This window comes from Chelonoidis abingdonii, chromosome 6 (assembly GCF_003597395.2).
Source record: "Chelonoidis abingdonii isolate Lonesome George chromosome 6, CheloAbing_2.0, whole genome shotgun sequence".
Taxonomy (NCBI): domain Eukaryota; kingdom Metazoa; phylum Chordata; order Testudines; family Testudinidae; genus Chelonoidis; species Chelonoidis abingdonii.
Window position 1 is genome coordinate 17225847 of NC_133774.1, and position 16144 is coordinate 17241990.

Consider the following 16144-nt stretch of genomic DNA (forward strand, 5'->3'; position numbering starts at 1 on the left):
TATTGAGGATATGTCATCCAAACGACGTCTATTAAATCAGAAGGCTCAATTAACATATAACATATAAATAGTCTGATTTCTGTCTCAATTTATTTTCAGTATAGATCCCTGTCTGGGTGCCGTAGGGCAGTGGCTCTCAATTAGGGCCGCCACTTGTTCAGGGAAAGCCCCTGGCGGGCTTGGCTGGTTTGTTTACCTGCCACGTCTGCAGGTTCGGCCGATCACGGCTCCCACTGGCCGCGGTTCACCGCTCCAGGCCAGTGGGGGCTGCAGGAAAGGCAGCCAGCACATTACTCGGCCTGCGCCGCTTCCCGCAGCCCCCATTGGCCCAGAGCGGCGAACCCATGATTGGCTGAACCTGTGGACGCGGCAGGTAAACAAACTGGCCCGGGCCGCCAGGGGCTTTCCCTGAACAAGCGGCGGCCCTACTTTGAGAACCATTGCCCTAAGGTTTCAGAGGTGAGTTTTTTTGTGCTTTTATTATGTTTTCTTATTTGAAGATTTTTTTAAAGGGCTAGATGATCTTCATGCAATGCACTGGCAAGGAAAACTTCTTGGCTCTGTCGAGTAGCCTCATAAGGCTTCATTAATAGAGGCCTTGTGAGCAGCAATGTGATGATTAGTAGACTGTTAGGCCCCACCGACTTAAATCCCATAACTGACCTTGATCCTGATGTGGGGGGAGGAGGGGAAGTGAGACTGTTGGTCGGGTTCAGTTATTTTATTATTGATGGTTTTCTCTGAACTTTTTTCCAATTGTTGTTATACCAAAGTATGAAATAGGAAGATAAAACAGAGGTATTTAGGAAAAAGAAGATATCAGAACAGCTTAAGCAGGTATCGGATACATTCTTGCCATTCACTAACATTGGGGATTTTCCTCCTTCTCTGGGCCTTTTCTCCCTCCCTGGGCAGAGTCCTGTTCCCCTTGCCCTATTTTAAATACATAAGTGTCAATGGAAGGCAGGTGTGAGTGCATGATAGTAAGCACTGTCTCTCGTTTTGTGTCTAGCTAACAAACACCAAGGCGGGGAATGGGGTTGGAAGGTGGTGTTCCTCTCAAAAAACCATGAGAAATAAGTTACAAAGAAAAGCACTTTAAAAAAAAACAAAACACCACAGACATTATGAGGCTTGTAGAAGTCACAAGTGTCCCTCAACTAAGAGTGTGTCTACACTATGCAGCTTTTAGCGACATGGCTGTGCTGCTACACCCTTGCTGCTAAATGCTGTGCAGTGTAGCCGCTGTTTGTTGGCAGGAGAGAGGTCTTCTGCCGACAAAAAACTTCCAGTCCACCTTCCCCCACACCCCCAAGTGGCTGTGGCTTTGTCAACAGGAGAGAATGCCTGCCGACAAAGCACTGTTCGCACCTGCGCTTTTCATCAGTAAAACTTTTGTCATTCGGGGGGTTGTTTTTTAAGAGTCTGTTAACCCCTATATCATATTGCTTATGGTGTAGTGTATGAAAGGGTTAATTATAAAGCCAACTGCTATTAGAAATTACTTCTTAAGTGTTCTGCCCTCAGAATAAGTTCAGACAATAGGACTTGCTCTGATCATGGGATGGGACTGAAGATTTTTCAGGTCAGTGGAATTACTCCCAGTTTATACTAGGGTCAGGAGAATCAGGCCAGTGTGTCTGTGCATTTTACTTGCTGTATGTTAACACTTGTATCATGCACTCAGAATGGTGAAGGAGCAGCCCTGTGATAATTCTCTGTTCCATTTTACTTTGGGAGGCAGTGTGATGTAGTGGACTGATCACTGACTTGGAAACCAAGAACTCTCCTGAATTTGATGACATGTCTGCCATAGACTCACTGTGCAGCCTTGAACAAACCCCTTGAGACACCCAGGGCCTGGCTTTCAGAGGTGCTGAGCACTTACAGCTCCTGTTGCCTTCAGTTACCTTTGAAATTCAGGCTGCAAGTGTGTCACGTTGGCGCGTAAAAACTGAAGCACCTGAAAATAGCTGAAAGTCTTTTGAAAACTGACCTCTAATCTCTCTGTGCTTGAGTTCCCCATGTGTACAATATGGGATATGTCCTAATCTACAAACACAGGGGACTATATATTATACAGAATTGGCAAGGAGACCTTTTACCTTTAAGTTTTGCTATGATGGGTTGAACAACCCCAGTATTTAGTTGCCATGGAAACATGTCCCTGAGCAGTGATAGGAAATAGCTTGCGGGAGGTGGAAGAGGGAAGAGGCAGAAGAAATGGAATAAACAAACAGGCACATTGGCAGTTGGGAAGTGTGGAGGATTTGAATGCATAGAGAGATCACCAGATTGGAACCACACAGGACAGGATGGGTTTGGGAAGGAGGAACCTCCTGTCCTGCATGGGATTGGCAGGAGTGATGCCCCCAACTTTTGTATGGGGCAATGGCTGCTCAGGCTATGATTTGTAACAAAGGAGCCGATCATGAAGCTGAGCTACTGAGGGAGGGTGGAGGGGGAGTTCCGCAGAGGCAGCTGAAGCTGTGATGTACCTGGAATTCCTGCTGAACCACTAAGAATGCAGGACCTGAAGTGATGAAAACATTCAGTGTGTCACACGTGCTGCTTCAGGAGACTGGCAGATTTCTCCGGGTTTGAGCAGTTGGTGCTAACCATTGCCTGCATCAGAGCAGAGGCGCACTGGTATGTAGGAATCCAAGAGGGATTCGACTGTTGAGAGTATTTTATGCTTATATGCAGGGTATTTGGCTGCAGGAGAGAGAGAGTTCATGTGTGGATCTGAATTCATACAATTAGCTAAGCCATTTCAGGAGAACTGGGGTGAGATCCTGATGTGTATTGTTGACTTGCCAAATAAATGACTCCACACACAGTGTATTGCACTTAAAGTTTACTGTATTGAAAGGTTCTGCTGTCTTCAGAGACACCTTACAGAGGGATAGTGGGTAAAGTTTTTCAGAAGTACTCTGCACTGGCCTAACTACTCTCATCAAAGTCAGTGGTGGCAAAACTCCCACTGACATCAGTGTGAGGAGATTTCGCCCAATCCAGATGCTTTTGAAAAAAATCCCATCCTTAGGCACTGTGGTGACAAGGACCATACAAATCCATGCAGGACCGGCACCAGGGTTTCTCATGCCCCTAGGTGCACGGCCATTTCACCGCCCCCTGCGCTGATCCCGTGGCTCTGGGAGCTGCTGCAGGCATGTCTGCGGGCAGTCCACCAGAGCCGCGGAAGCAGCCAACCATCTGCAGGCATGACTGCGGCAGCTCCACCAGAGCCGCGGACCAATGGACCCTCCGCAGGCATGCCTGCGGCAGGTCAACCGGAGCCGCCTGCTGCCCCCCCCTCCCGGCAAAATGCCACCCCCTCAATAATCCTGGCACCCTAGGCGATTGCCTAGGCTGACTAAATGGTAGCGCCGGCCCTGAATCCGTGGGTATAGACAGAGAGCTCTGTAATGGGGAATTATTCTAGAAATGACAGAACTGGTTTTTAAGGGTACCCAATGTATGGTAGCTAGTCCATGATATAGCTGGAGAAGGTAACCAGTTCACTGAAGTGTCTGCTTTTGCAGTATTGATGGTGAATTGGTGATGCTGCTGCTCAGCAGTTACATGTGAAAAGTGCTTTTCACCCATAGATTTCAAAATGCTTAGATGTTGGTAATGGTTTGGAAGTCCAACAAGTCTGTATCTTGTCATCCACCAAGCTTTCCACTGGCACTGACCAGCTCATGCACAAAGAAAAAGAGCCTGTTTTCCAGATGTAGGACTGGCATCATAACGATTCATGAGCTGGGCATCATGGGAGGGAAGATGAGAGCCAGACTTATACTAAAGCAGAGGTGTTTCTCTTTCAGCCCTATATAAAATGCAGTAATAATTTATCCATGTCAAATCCTGCTGGCCTTTAACTCTTGTGAATACCCCTATTGACTCTACTGCACAGAGGGTTGTGTTGGCATCTTGCCAGGAGCCGAAGGGCCACGCCTAATTTGTATATGCATTTACTTATTCTAAATCAGAAATAAATGTGCATGGTCATAAAAACTATAACTTGCTTGGCAGAAGAACTGAAATGGCTCCTGATCAGCATTCACCTATGATAATTGCCTGTTAGTTCTCCTCCCCTTGCTCTGTCAGCCTGTGGTTTTGAATGGAGCAGCACTCCCACTAAATTAACAGAGACATCAAGAGCTTTGTTCAATGAAGAGCTGCAAAATTTGACTCTGTGAAGGGGCAGTCACTTCTTGAGCATCTCTGAATGGCTTGGTGTGGTGCCACAGTCCTCTTCTCACACCTAGTGTCCCCTGCAGGCTGCCAGCTGACCTTGGCAGGTCTTCAGTGGCTTGGCCGTCTGGCTAAGTCAAAGTCCTAATGAACCCCTTCTGGAATATTAAAGACTCCCACAAATTTGCCCTCATTAGAGTCTCCAGCCCTGTCTCTGGGCCCTTTAAATTCAGCCTGATGTTCGGTCTTTCATATAAGCCCTGCCCCTTCCTTTTGTGGTAGGGGAACCAGGGCCACCCATTACTTCGGTTCCAACCCAGGGACTCTACACATAGCAGCCATGTACTGCTTGATTCACTCTGCCCCAGCTGTTTGTCTGGGCCTCTTCCTACTGGACCCTTTTATTTCCAGCCCTATTATCGGGGCCAACATCCCCAGGTCCTGCTCCCTCTGCAGTCACAGCTGTGTAAGTTCAGCCAGCCATAAACTCTCTGTGATTGTCAGACTCCTTTGGCCAGAGAGGAGCACCTATCTTCCCTCCTCTGGTTCCAGCCAGGGACTGACCTGCTAATGCCAGCCAGCTCCTTTTATCTTGGCCAGCAGGGCCCTGATTGGCTGTGGCTAGCTCCTCTAGCCCTTGGAGGACCAGGTTCTATGGTTTCCAAAATGGCTGCTTTGGAGACTCCTCCTTAGGCAAGCTTGGAGGACTCATCTTCCCTACTTCTCTCTTCCCAGCTTGCTGCTTCTTGGGGTGGGGTGCAGTAGGACCAAAGGGCCCTCACAGAGAACTGCAATGGCGGAATACACCCCATCACAGGCTCTTAATTTACACACAAAAATGGTACTGTCCACACTTCTTGTCAGAAGATTAATATCAAATGCTGTAGCCTATCTCATGTTACTGAGGCTTCATTATTTTTTTAACAAAGAATATTTGTAAATAGAGCTAAACTGCAATTGCAAAGTAAATCGAGAGAGAACACTGTAATGCATTAGCCTTGCTTTGTTAGTATTTGTGCATTCATGTAACCCACAGTGGGTTACTCAGGCATCTGTGTGATTAGCAAGATTTTGCTTCATTCCGTCTGTACGGATAGGGAAACTGAGATATAGAATTGGCGACTTTGCCAAGCAAAGCTGTGACAAAACCAGGATTTGGGAAAAATGGTGGAGCAGTTGTGTGTTAAAGCAGTGGCTCTCAACCTTTCCAGACTACTGTACCCCTTTCAGGAATCTGATTTGTCTTGCATAACCCCAAGTTTCATTTAAGTTAAAAAATACTTGCATGCAAAATTAGACATAAAAATACAAATGTGTCACAGCACACCATTACTGAAAAGTAGTTTGCTTTCTCATTTTTACCATATAATTATAAAATAAATCAATTGGAATATAAATATTTTACTTACATTTCAGTGTATAGTATAGAGAGCAGTGTAAACAAGTCATTATCTGTATGAAATTTTAGTTTGTACTGATTTTGTTAGTGCTTTTTATGTAGCCTGTTGTAAAACTAGGCAAGTATCTAGGTGAGTTGATGTACCCCCTGGAAGACCTCTGCGTATCTTCAGGGGTACACATACCCCTGACTGAGAACCACTGTGTTAAAGTGTGTGAGGTGCGAAAGGGGATGGAGGAGTTACTTAAATATGCTCTTCTTTTACACCTTCGGTCTCCTTGGTGTGTAAACTGCAGTAATTTAGACTCAGTTATGCATCTGTTGAGGAAGAGTCAGGAGGTCTAAGAGAATGTGAGTGGACAGGGAATTAAAATCAGTGTGAGATATTCTAAGTTGCATCTCCTCTAAATTTGGTTTGATATCTATGGGCCTATGTAGACGAACAGTTAGTGTGCAGCAAGCTGGGGTGTAAATCTATAGCGCACTAGCTGTCACTCAGTATATGTCCATGTGGATCCTGATACCAGGCAGCAACAGTTCTTGGTGCATATTGACCTACTCCTGTTTCAAAGTGGGGTAGCTCAAAGTGCAGTAGAGGACTTTTAGTGTGTGGCAGCAGGTTTCACATGGAGACTATGGGTATGTCTACACTTCACACTAAGGCCGGGCTCTGACTCAGGTTTGAGCCAAAGCCCCCCTTCCATCTATGCATAATTCATTCAGACTCAGGTCAGCAGGACCTGCTAGAGGAGTGGATCAGAGCCCACTGTGAGTCTGCTTCCAACCCTGTCATTATGCTGTGTGGACATAGGCCAAACCACAGACCCAAGTCAGAAGATCTTTATTATGCAGCATGGACAAATTAACAGGGCTGCAAGACCTGGGTCAAGCAATTGTAAATCCAGATTTACAATGCAGTGTGGACACTCAAGCACAGGCTTGGAAACCTCAGGTCCACAAGCCTGGGTCCCATGGATCTGGGCTCAGTGTGCAGTGCAGATAAACCCTTATCCCTGGTCTACACTGGGGGGGCGGGGGAGGGAATTGATATAAGATACGCAACTTCAGCTATGAGAATGGCGTAGCTGAAGTTGATGTATCTTAGATTGACTTACTTCGCGTCCTTGCAGCATGGGATCGACGGCTGCCACTCTCCCGTCGACTCCGCTTCCGCCTCTTGCCCTGGTGGAGTTCGGGAGTCGACGGGGAGCTCATTCGGGGATCGATGTATCGCGTCTAGTCGAAACAAGATACGTTGATCCCCGATAGATCAATCACTACCTGCTGATCTGGCAGGTAGTGTAGACATATCCTCAATGTGTAGCAGGTTACTGCAGTGTAGATTTACACCCCAGCTTGCTGCACACTAACTGTTTGTCTAGACAAGCCCTCAGACTCTCTTATTCTACCACAACATGGAAATCGCCCAGATCGTTACAGTTAGAAAGAGCCCATGGCACATTCACTTTGCAAAGCTGACCTAAATTCTGAAGAGCTATTCTAACCAAAAATGTAGCCCTACAAAATTTCATTGCATTTACAGCTCTATTCTCTGTCAAATATTGAATGTGTTTTTCATAAGCTGAAAACAACACAGACCAGAGCTAGCTGCCACCCCAGCTTGGGAACCAAATCTGTGTTTTCCAGGTCATATGGAAGAGAATGAAATCTGTTGTTGCTGTGCACGCTGTATCTCAAAGTTCTTCTGGGGTCTCGGATGCGTGTAGAATTATACTTTACTAGACTGACAAATGTATTCTTTTTTCCAACTGCAGCTATTGCCACCAGATATAGCACTTCCTCAAGCTGCATGCTCTCCCTGGTGTGTGGGTGTTGTATACACACACCCCACTAACCTTGCCAAACCTCAAGGAAAATTGTTAAATAGAAACAAACAGGTTTGTTCCCTGTTCAAGAAAAACTTTTCTTCTCTCTCTTGAGACCTGATCTAGAAAAGATACAGCCCATTTCTGTGAAATTCCCCTGCAGGTGACATGACAGAGAGAGAACAACAATATTTCCTTGTTTGGGGATTTATTCATTGTCTTTGCTACATGTGAAAGGCGAATAGACTTACTTTGGCCACACATCTGTGTGATGTCTGAAAAGGGAGCCTTCTTACCGAAGGATGTGCAGCTACCCACAGCAAATAGAACAAAATATATTTTCCATGTAGGTGCTTATGTTATGGAGCCAAACAGCTGTGGTAGCAAACATACAAGAAGAATCCCATATGTTTTGTTTGCCTTTAACGCTGTGAATTTAATTACAACAAATAATATACACGTGGAATAGTGACAAGGCTCTGGCGGAAGACCGCACAGTGCATTTCAGAAGTGGGCAGGGAATTCTAATCTAATTCTGTCTTCCTATGACCCAGTGCAGAGAGAAACATGGCCATGTCCCTTCTGTCATAGCCCATACACAAGCTGCAAGGAAAAAAAAGTGGAGTAGGAGCTACTGTGCTGTTGCTGTGCTATCTGAACTTTCCTAATTGGCATGAAGTATAATGCTATTTTAAATGTGTTATTCAGACTGAACATCATATGTGTTTCTTATACTGCTGGCTCGGTAATAATATGAAAGGACTCCAAACTAAATTTGTTTCTAAAATGCAATTGGCTTTTTATCAAGAGAACCATCTACAAAGATGCTGTAACTACAGCTAGCATTCAAGCCATGTGCACACAGACTAACTTTCTGGTCCCATCTCCAAACTCTTCCCACCTGCAATCTGTAGTACTCTTTCCAAGTTCCATGCAGGTTGCCACAGTATGAAGAGCAAACCATTTGAGGTTGATTTTTTTTTCATAGAAGGAAAACAATCTGATGTATATGACACATTTTGATTGCAAACCTACAGTTCAGATCTTTTAGGGCAGCCTTGTATAAACATGGATTTTAAAAGATGTTAGTGTCTCATTCACTGCTGATTGGTGCTGGGGTTAACAGCGTGTATGTAACTGCTTGTGTAAGTAAACTAGCAATAGGTGCTATATGCAGCCACACAAAATGAGAGTCTGGATAGGGGAAACACTAATTCAAGAGAGGCAGTGTGGTATAATTGTTAGAACAAGGCACTAGGAGTCATGGCTTCTGGGAACAATTCCCAATCCTGCCAATTACTCCTTCTATGGCTCGTGCAAGTCATGTAATGTCTCTATCTCTCTTTACCCATCTGTAAAGCAGAAATAAAACACACCTACTATGTAGGAGAGTTGTGTTTGTAAGTGATTTGATTTGATACTCTGGGATAAAGAGCCCCATATAGAGCAAAGTATTTATGTGGATGATTCTTGAGGCAGAGAAAGAAGCAAGTATTCCCTATTGCCCTCTGTCATAAATAGATGGGTAAGGGTTAATGTTTCTTTTACCTGAAAAGGGTGAACAAAGGGAACCAAACAGCTGACCAGAGGACCAATCAGAAAACTGGATTTTTAAAAGTCAGGGAGGGAATTGGGGACTCTGTGTCTTTTGTTTCTCCCAGCTATGGTGAGAACATCTTTTTCTACCTCCAGCTTCATTCTACTCTTCTGTTACCAAGTGTGGTACAAAAGGAAAGCAAATAGGTTGATATTGTAAGTTGTATTTACATGTTGTAATTTGCTGGACTGGTAAATTGGCTATTTTTTTAATCAGACTGTTTATTCATATTTCTATAAGCAATACCTGCATTGATCTCTTATGCTGTTTAGTTTATAGTCTATGTAATTTCCTTTCCTTTTTATAAATTAAGTTTCTTTTTGGCACGGTTTGAATTTTTTCCTAGTAGGCTAAGGAATGAAATTTCTGTACCAGTATACTGTCTTTCTCAAGGGAAGACAGGGGGGAGGGGAAAACAATAACATTCTGTGTTGAAATTCTCCTGTTGGTCCCCAGGCGGGAAAAAGCTTGGGAAAGAGCAGAAAATCACTCTGTTTCCTTGTGCTTAAGGTGTCTCTTTTGTGGAAGACGGAGACAGTTCTTGGGATTGTGATGTAAAGAATTCCATCAACTCCCTCACGGTTGCCCAGAAGGGAAGAAAGGAAGGGAGGTATTTCCTTGCCCGGTAAGACTCAGACTTCTGGGTCTTGGGGGTCTCTCCAGGGGAAGTTTGGGGAGACCAGAGAGGGGGTCCCCCAAGGAAAGGTTTGGGGAACCCCGAGAGGGGGCCAAAACCCTGGAAAAACTTTGGATGGTGGCAGCGAGATAGGATCCAAGCTGGTAATAAGATTGGGGGAGTTTCATGCTAAGCCCCCAGATTTTGGACGCTAAGGTCCAGATTTGGGACAGAGGCTTTATCACACCCTCCCCAAAATAGATTTATACGGATTGCTACATGAGCTCTGTAGAGATGGACAGACTCGGTAGCAGTGGCTGCAAGGGACCAGAGGATGAGCAAGTCCAGGCTTAATTTCTGTTTCTGGAATCAGAAATTGGCCTTTTTCAGTTTCCAAAGCCCAATATAGATCCAGATCCAGACCTCTACACTTGAAGCCCTTCCAGTCTGAGTGTGTGTGGTAGCAGAATGTTACTATTAAGCATAGCTTCATGAGAGAGACCATGAAAAGTAAAGCCAACTTTTATTTTCATTTTCCACTCAGATATTTGTCACTCACAGAGTTGACCAAGGAATGAAGGAATTCCTGCCATTCTTACCCTTGCAGATTGGTACCTAAATACAAATGAACATGTTACCCTTCCATCTCAGACTCTGCCAATCAGTGACACATCCCCCATTTTGGAATGACACAAAGCATGAATCTTAATAAAGATGTTCTCCTCCTCCCTCTGGAACACACTAGACTATTCGCATTTCTGGAGGAGAAATGAGCTGCATTGTTAGCTGACTATTCTACTCCACTCTTAATAATACTCTTGTTCTCCTTGGTAAAGGTCCCAGATCCTGTCTGTCTTTATAAATGTACTAAATCTAATGGTTTGTCATGATGTAAGATTTTGGCAGCCACCAAAGTGCACAGGCATGTGGCCAACAACCTACCAAGTCTAATGTTTAGAATATTTACCACTGGACCTTGAATTCAAAGGGAGTTGCACTTGCTTATGCCAGATTTGCATTTAGCCTCATGTCTTTAAGATCTGGAGGAAAGCAACCCAGCCTATAGAAACCATGCTCTCAAACCTCGAAGGAGCAATTTGTTTAGATAACAAAGGTTCTAGGCCGTGTGGGACTGCTCTTTCACAACAATAGCATGTGGCAGGGCTGGAGTTGTATGTGCTCGTCTCGCTGAACATTCATATATTGAATGTAGCCCTTTTTTTGTTTGCAAACACTAAGGGAGGGGTAGCTCAGTGGTTTGAGCATTGGCCTGCTAAACCCAGGGTTGTGAGTTCAAGCCTTGAGGGGGCCACTTAAGGATCTGGGGCAAAATCAGTACTGCTAGTGAAGGCTGGGGGCTGGACTCAATGACCTTTCAAGGTCCCTTCCAGTTCTAGGAGATAGAATATCTCTATTTATTTATAAGGGTAGGTCTACACTGTAATTACAGACCCACGGTCGGCCCATGTCAGCTGACTTAAACTCATGGGGCTCTGGCTGCAGGGCAGTAGAACTACAGTGTAGATGTCCAAGCTGTGGGCTTGGGCTGGATCCCAGGCTCTAGGATCTTCCCTCATTGCAGGGTCCCAGAGCCCAGGTTGCAGCTCAAGCCTGGATGTTTACACTGTAGTTTTATAACCATGCAGCCTGAGCACTATGAGCCTGAGTCAGGTGACACTGGTCAGCTGCCAGTGTTTTATTGCAGCGTGGAACATACCTTTGGAGGTCTCTGGGAAAACCCGAGGTGCTGAGAACTCAGTAGGTGTCACTCTCTTCTCCAGCACAAAGTTAAGTTGTGCTGTATGATTACTGTGGCCCCACTACCGCAGCATCTGAGCAGCTGACCACGCAGTCATTAATGTATTTATCCTCATGGCACCTCTGTGCCTTACAGAAGTCCTATTATCCTTTTTCCAGATGGGGAACAGAGGCACAGAGAAATGACTAGATTCACAACAGAACTTAGGCACCTACCTGCTACTTCAGGCACCAAAATCAGGACCCTCTGGGATCCACAAAGCCCCTGCTCAATTGCCTCTGAGCCTGTAGGTGCCTAAACTCACTTGGCATCTAAATTTTTGTAGTAAAAATTTCCTGTGTTTCTGCCTCTGAGCATATGCACTGCAGTCCCCCAAACATCTAAGTCTCAGAGGGATGCACCAACCAGGAGAATATAGGTGTTCCTCTGCTTCACTCACCCATGGGGCCTGAGCCTGTAAACGTGCTCAGACCACACCATGTGGATTGGGCCCCATTGGTGAGCTTGCGTGTGATGTGAGGAGGGAAGAGGAGGTGCTCCCTTATAACTGTTAGCCCAGTGCTTAGAGTGCTCACTTGGGACACCCCCAGTTCAAGTCCCCCCTCAGGTAAAGGGATTTGAACCTGGATCTGCTACCTCTCAGGTGAGTGCCCTAATCCCTGGGTTGTGGGACACGCTGCTGGGTGTGCTCTCAGTCTCTCCTGTTGAAGCAGTTCCACTGTGGATAAATAATTGTGAAAAGATCCTTGGAGGAGGGGAGCAGATCTTGGGTCTCTTGGGTCTGTAGCCACCAGGCTACAGAGTCATTCTCATGCTTGCTTTTTCTCTCTCTCTGGCCCCAACGATTCTTTCATTATTAAGCCACAGTGGAACAACTTCAGCAGGAGAGACAGATAGCACACTCACCTGAGAGGTGGCAGGTGCCTGTACAAATCCCTGAACCCGCTCAGGTGGGGGAACCTGAACTGAGGGTTCCCCCATCCCAAATGAGTACCCCAACCACTTGGGCTAAAAGTTATGAGGGAGCTGCTGCTGCTGCTCCTCTGCCCCTTGGGCTTCTTGACAAAACAGCATAGGCACCTAACCCCAAGGGAGGGTTTACAGCTGAGAGTCCCAGGCAGAGGCAAGCACCTCCCTGTAGCCTGGACTCTAGGCACTTATCTCTGACGGGGGGGGGATCTTATAGGGTTGCCAGCTTTCTACTCAGACAAACCAAACACCCTTGCCCTGCCTCTCCTCCGAGGCCCTGCCCCCGCTCACTCTGTTGCTTGCTCTCCCCACCCTCACTCACTTGCTCATTTTCACCAGGCTGGCTCGGAGGCTGGGGTGTGGAAGGGGGTGAGGGCTCCAGGTTGGGGCCAGAAATGAGGGGTTTGGGGTGCAGGAGGTGCTCCAGGCTGGGATCAAGCGGTTTGGAGGGCAGGGGGGGGATCAGGACTGGGGTAGGGGGTTGGGACACGGGGGGTGGGGTCAGAGGTGCAGGATCTGGGTGGCGCTTACCTCAGGCAGCTCCCAGAAGCAATGGCATATCCCCTGTCCAGCTACTTTGGAGAAGCGCAGCCAGGCAGCTCTGCGCGCTGACCTGTCTGCAGGCATTGCTCCCGCAGCTCCCATTGGCTGTGATTCTGGGCCAATGGGAGCTGCGGAGCTGGCACTTGGGACAGGGCCAGCACGCGGAGCCCCTTGGCTGCCCTACAGCTAGGAACCAGAGGGAGGACATGCTGTTGCTGTCGGGAACTGCACGGAGCCAAGGCAGGCAGGGAGCCTGCCTTAGCTCCGCTGTGCCACCGATCAGACTTTTAATGGCGATGCTGGTTGGAGCCACCAGGGTCCCTTTTTGACAGGTGTTCCGGTCGAAAACCGGACACCTGGCAACCGTAGGGTCTGAGCTCACAGCTCTCGGCTTGGCATCACCCATTGCCTTGCTTCAGCAAGGAGTCACTCGGCATGCTGCTGGCTTTTGTGAATCTCATGCTGAGGTGCCTAACTCTCCCCATGCTCAGGCGCCGAACTCAGGCTTTGTGAATCCTAGTGTTTTTTCTGGGTGCCTAAAAGTTAAGGATGGTGATGCTCAGTGTCACACACCTAAGGTTTTTTTTGTGAACCTAGTTCTAAGTGACTGGCCCAAGGTCACACAGAGCAGGGACTTTAAACCAGGTTTCCAAAGCCTTAGGGTAGGGGGTTAAGAGCTGAGCCATCCTTCCTGTCTACTGCTGTTAGAAGAACCACCTTCATTTCACATGGATAATACAGCAATACCATGAAAGGCCCAGTCAGGAGCCCTGATCCTATTGGGCTGAGCCCTGTTCAAACACATATAAAGTCAGTCCTTACCTTGAAGAATTTAGTCTAAGAATGGCATAAGGCATGCCTGTTATTTGAGGCTGCTTTATAAAGTTAAACAGTAGTTCGATTCTATCCTAGAGGTGGCTCCTCTTCAGCGGCAGGTGAAGGTATTCCTGTGTATAGTTTGCATGTCAGTTGGTAAAGTTTATAAAGTGTATTAAAGTCCTTCTGAATGAAAGGCACTACTGAAATGTAAGATCATTATCATAGCTTGGGCTGAGGCAGCTTTTCAATTACCTTGGCTTGTGCAGAGCACGAATGCAAGCCAGGTATTTGTGTACCAGTGGGAGTGCCTCCTCTCCCCCAGTGCAGCATTTACATACAAAAGAGGAAAAAACCCAAACTGACCAGCTTTTAAACAAAAAGAACGTAAATTACGCACCGAAGAAAAATATGACAAATTCTTTACTCTGGACTGCTTAGCACATAATGCCTTGTGCATGTCATGCACCACTAATACGGTTTTTTTTGCAGTTCAGTTAAGCATGCTTGTGCTAACTGGACAGTTGGAGACACAAGTATTATTAAATCTTAGAAGTTTGCAAATAACCTCATAAAATATTCAAACATTAAAAAAGAAAACCCAGCAAAACACAAAGTATATATTATTGGCCCTTTTATGTTTTCAGTTTAAAAAGACAGAATTAAGCATGTGAAAAAAGCTGCTAATGATGTGTGAGTTTGGAGAGCGTAACTAATTAATTTCCTGAAGGTCATAACTGCTATTTCCCACCTATTGCTTTGCTCATGTTTAACCTTCAAGGAGAGAGAATTTACATAAGAGGAGCATATTTGATGATCTTATCAAATCAATCAATCTCTTCTTTTTTTCCAGGAGGAGGGCTGAGAACCACTGAGGGATAACCAGGCGGTATGATGCAGGCAACTCCACCAGCAATAAACGTTACAACCGGCTATAAAGATCAAATGACACTTGGGTTGGTTAACGAAAGCTATACAAGAGGAAAGTGTTGGAATACTGAGCATGGAAATTTACTGTGCTGAGCTCAGCTGATGAAAAACAAGTTTCAGTCAGAAAAGCGGTTTACTTATGTCAACTCTTCTGCCTACCAAATGGAAAAAGAGGCCTGTGTATAGAGAGAGGGTGGCAGAAAGAATAACAGTCTTGCTGAACTAGTGGCTTCAGAGAAAGAAAACTGGCATTCAAATTCACGTCTGGAAAGTGTGGCTCTCCAGTTTGAAGGTTGTTTGAGGAATTTGGGGGCTGAAGGTCATGGTTGGAAGCTATCAGCATCTGAAGCAATTCTAGGTTCCTACATTAAATGCTGAAATCTGCTAGCTTGACTCCACTGTGAAGCAACACCTGAAGTAAGTGAGAACACAGAGACCTAGGGGAAAGGCTAATTACAACCCCAGCTAGCCTATTATTTCAGCAATATATTGTAGACTTCAGGGATAAAAAAGCAAGAGGGGCTGAAGAACTTAGCAGAGTGGATCTTTTAATAGCCTCAAGAAAAATAAACTAACTGTGTTTTGATAGGAAGAACTATTTTTTCACTTTTTTTCTGCATTCCAAATTTCAAAGCTCTTTGGAAAGTCTCCCTCTTCCCCTCCCCTCATCTATTTTGAAATATATCATTTTGCTCAGACGTCTATTTTCACCATTTCTACGTATCTGGAAGTCTCTTTTTTTGAAACTATGGGCTCAGAACAAGCAACCCCTCAGGTATCTGTGGGTAATAATGGCTTGCTTTATTTCAAGATACATATATGATCTGGAAGTTCTTTGCCTTGCTCAGTTTTTCAAGTGGTAAAGAAAGATCAGAGCCCAACGATGGCAGAGAAGTGTGACTGTATCGCCAGCATGTATGGCTATGATCTGGGTTGCCGCTTTGTTGATTTCAGGCCCCTGGGCGTTGGTGCAAACGGACTGGTTCTGTCCGCGGTTGACAGCAAAAGCTGCCGCAAGGTGGCTGTGAAGAAGATCACCATCAGCGACGCGCGGAGCATGAAGCATGCCTTCCGAGAGATCAAGATCATCCGCCGGCTGGACCACGACAACGTTGTGAAAGTGTATGAGGTGTTGGGGCCTAAGGGAGCCGATCTGCAAGGGGAGTTTTTCAAGTTTAACACAGTGTACATAGTCCAGGAGTACATGGAGACTGACTTGGCTCGACTGCTGGAGCAAGGAACGTTGACTGAGGAACATGCCAAACTCTTCATGTACCAGTTGCTGAGAGGGCTGAAGTACATCCACTCGGCTAATATACTGCACAGAGACCTCAAGCCTGCCAACATTTTCATCAGCACAGAGGACTTGGTGTTGAAGATCGGTGACTTTGGGCTGGCAAGGATTGTAGATCAACATTACTCTCATAAGGTATGTGAAACGAAACTACTACTCTTTCTGCGTCAATCAGATTGTTGTCCCAAGGAGAGA

The 16144-nt window shown here is 45.9% G+C and overlaps 1 protein-coding gene across 1 annotated transcript in view; it reads left to right on the forward strand.

Moving 5' to 3' along the window:
* The window catches only part of MAPK4 (mitogen-activated protein kinase 4), a 152293-nt gene that overhangs the window by 25897 nt on the left and 110252 nt on the right, over window positions 1-16144 (forward strand). The window contains exon 2 of the mRNA XM_075066869.1: window positions 14579-16084. Coding sequence (XP_074922970.1) covers window positions 15539-16084 — 546 coding nt within the window. The 5' untranslated portion in view covers window positions 14579-15538. The remainder of the gene's footprint in view (window positions 1-14578; window positions 16085-16144) is intronic.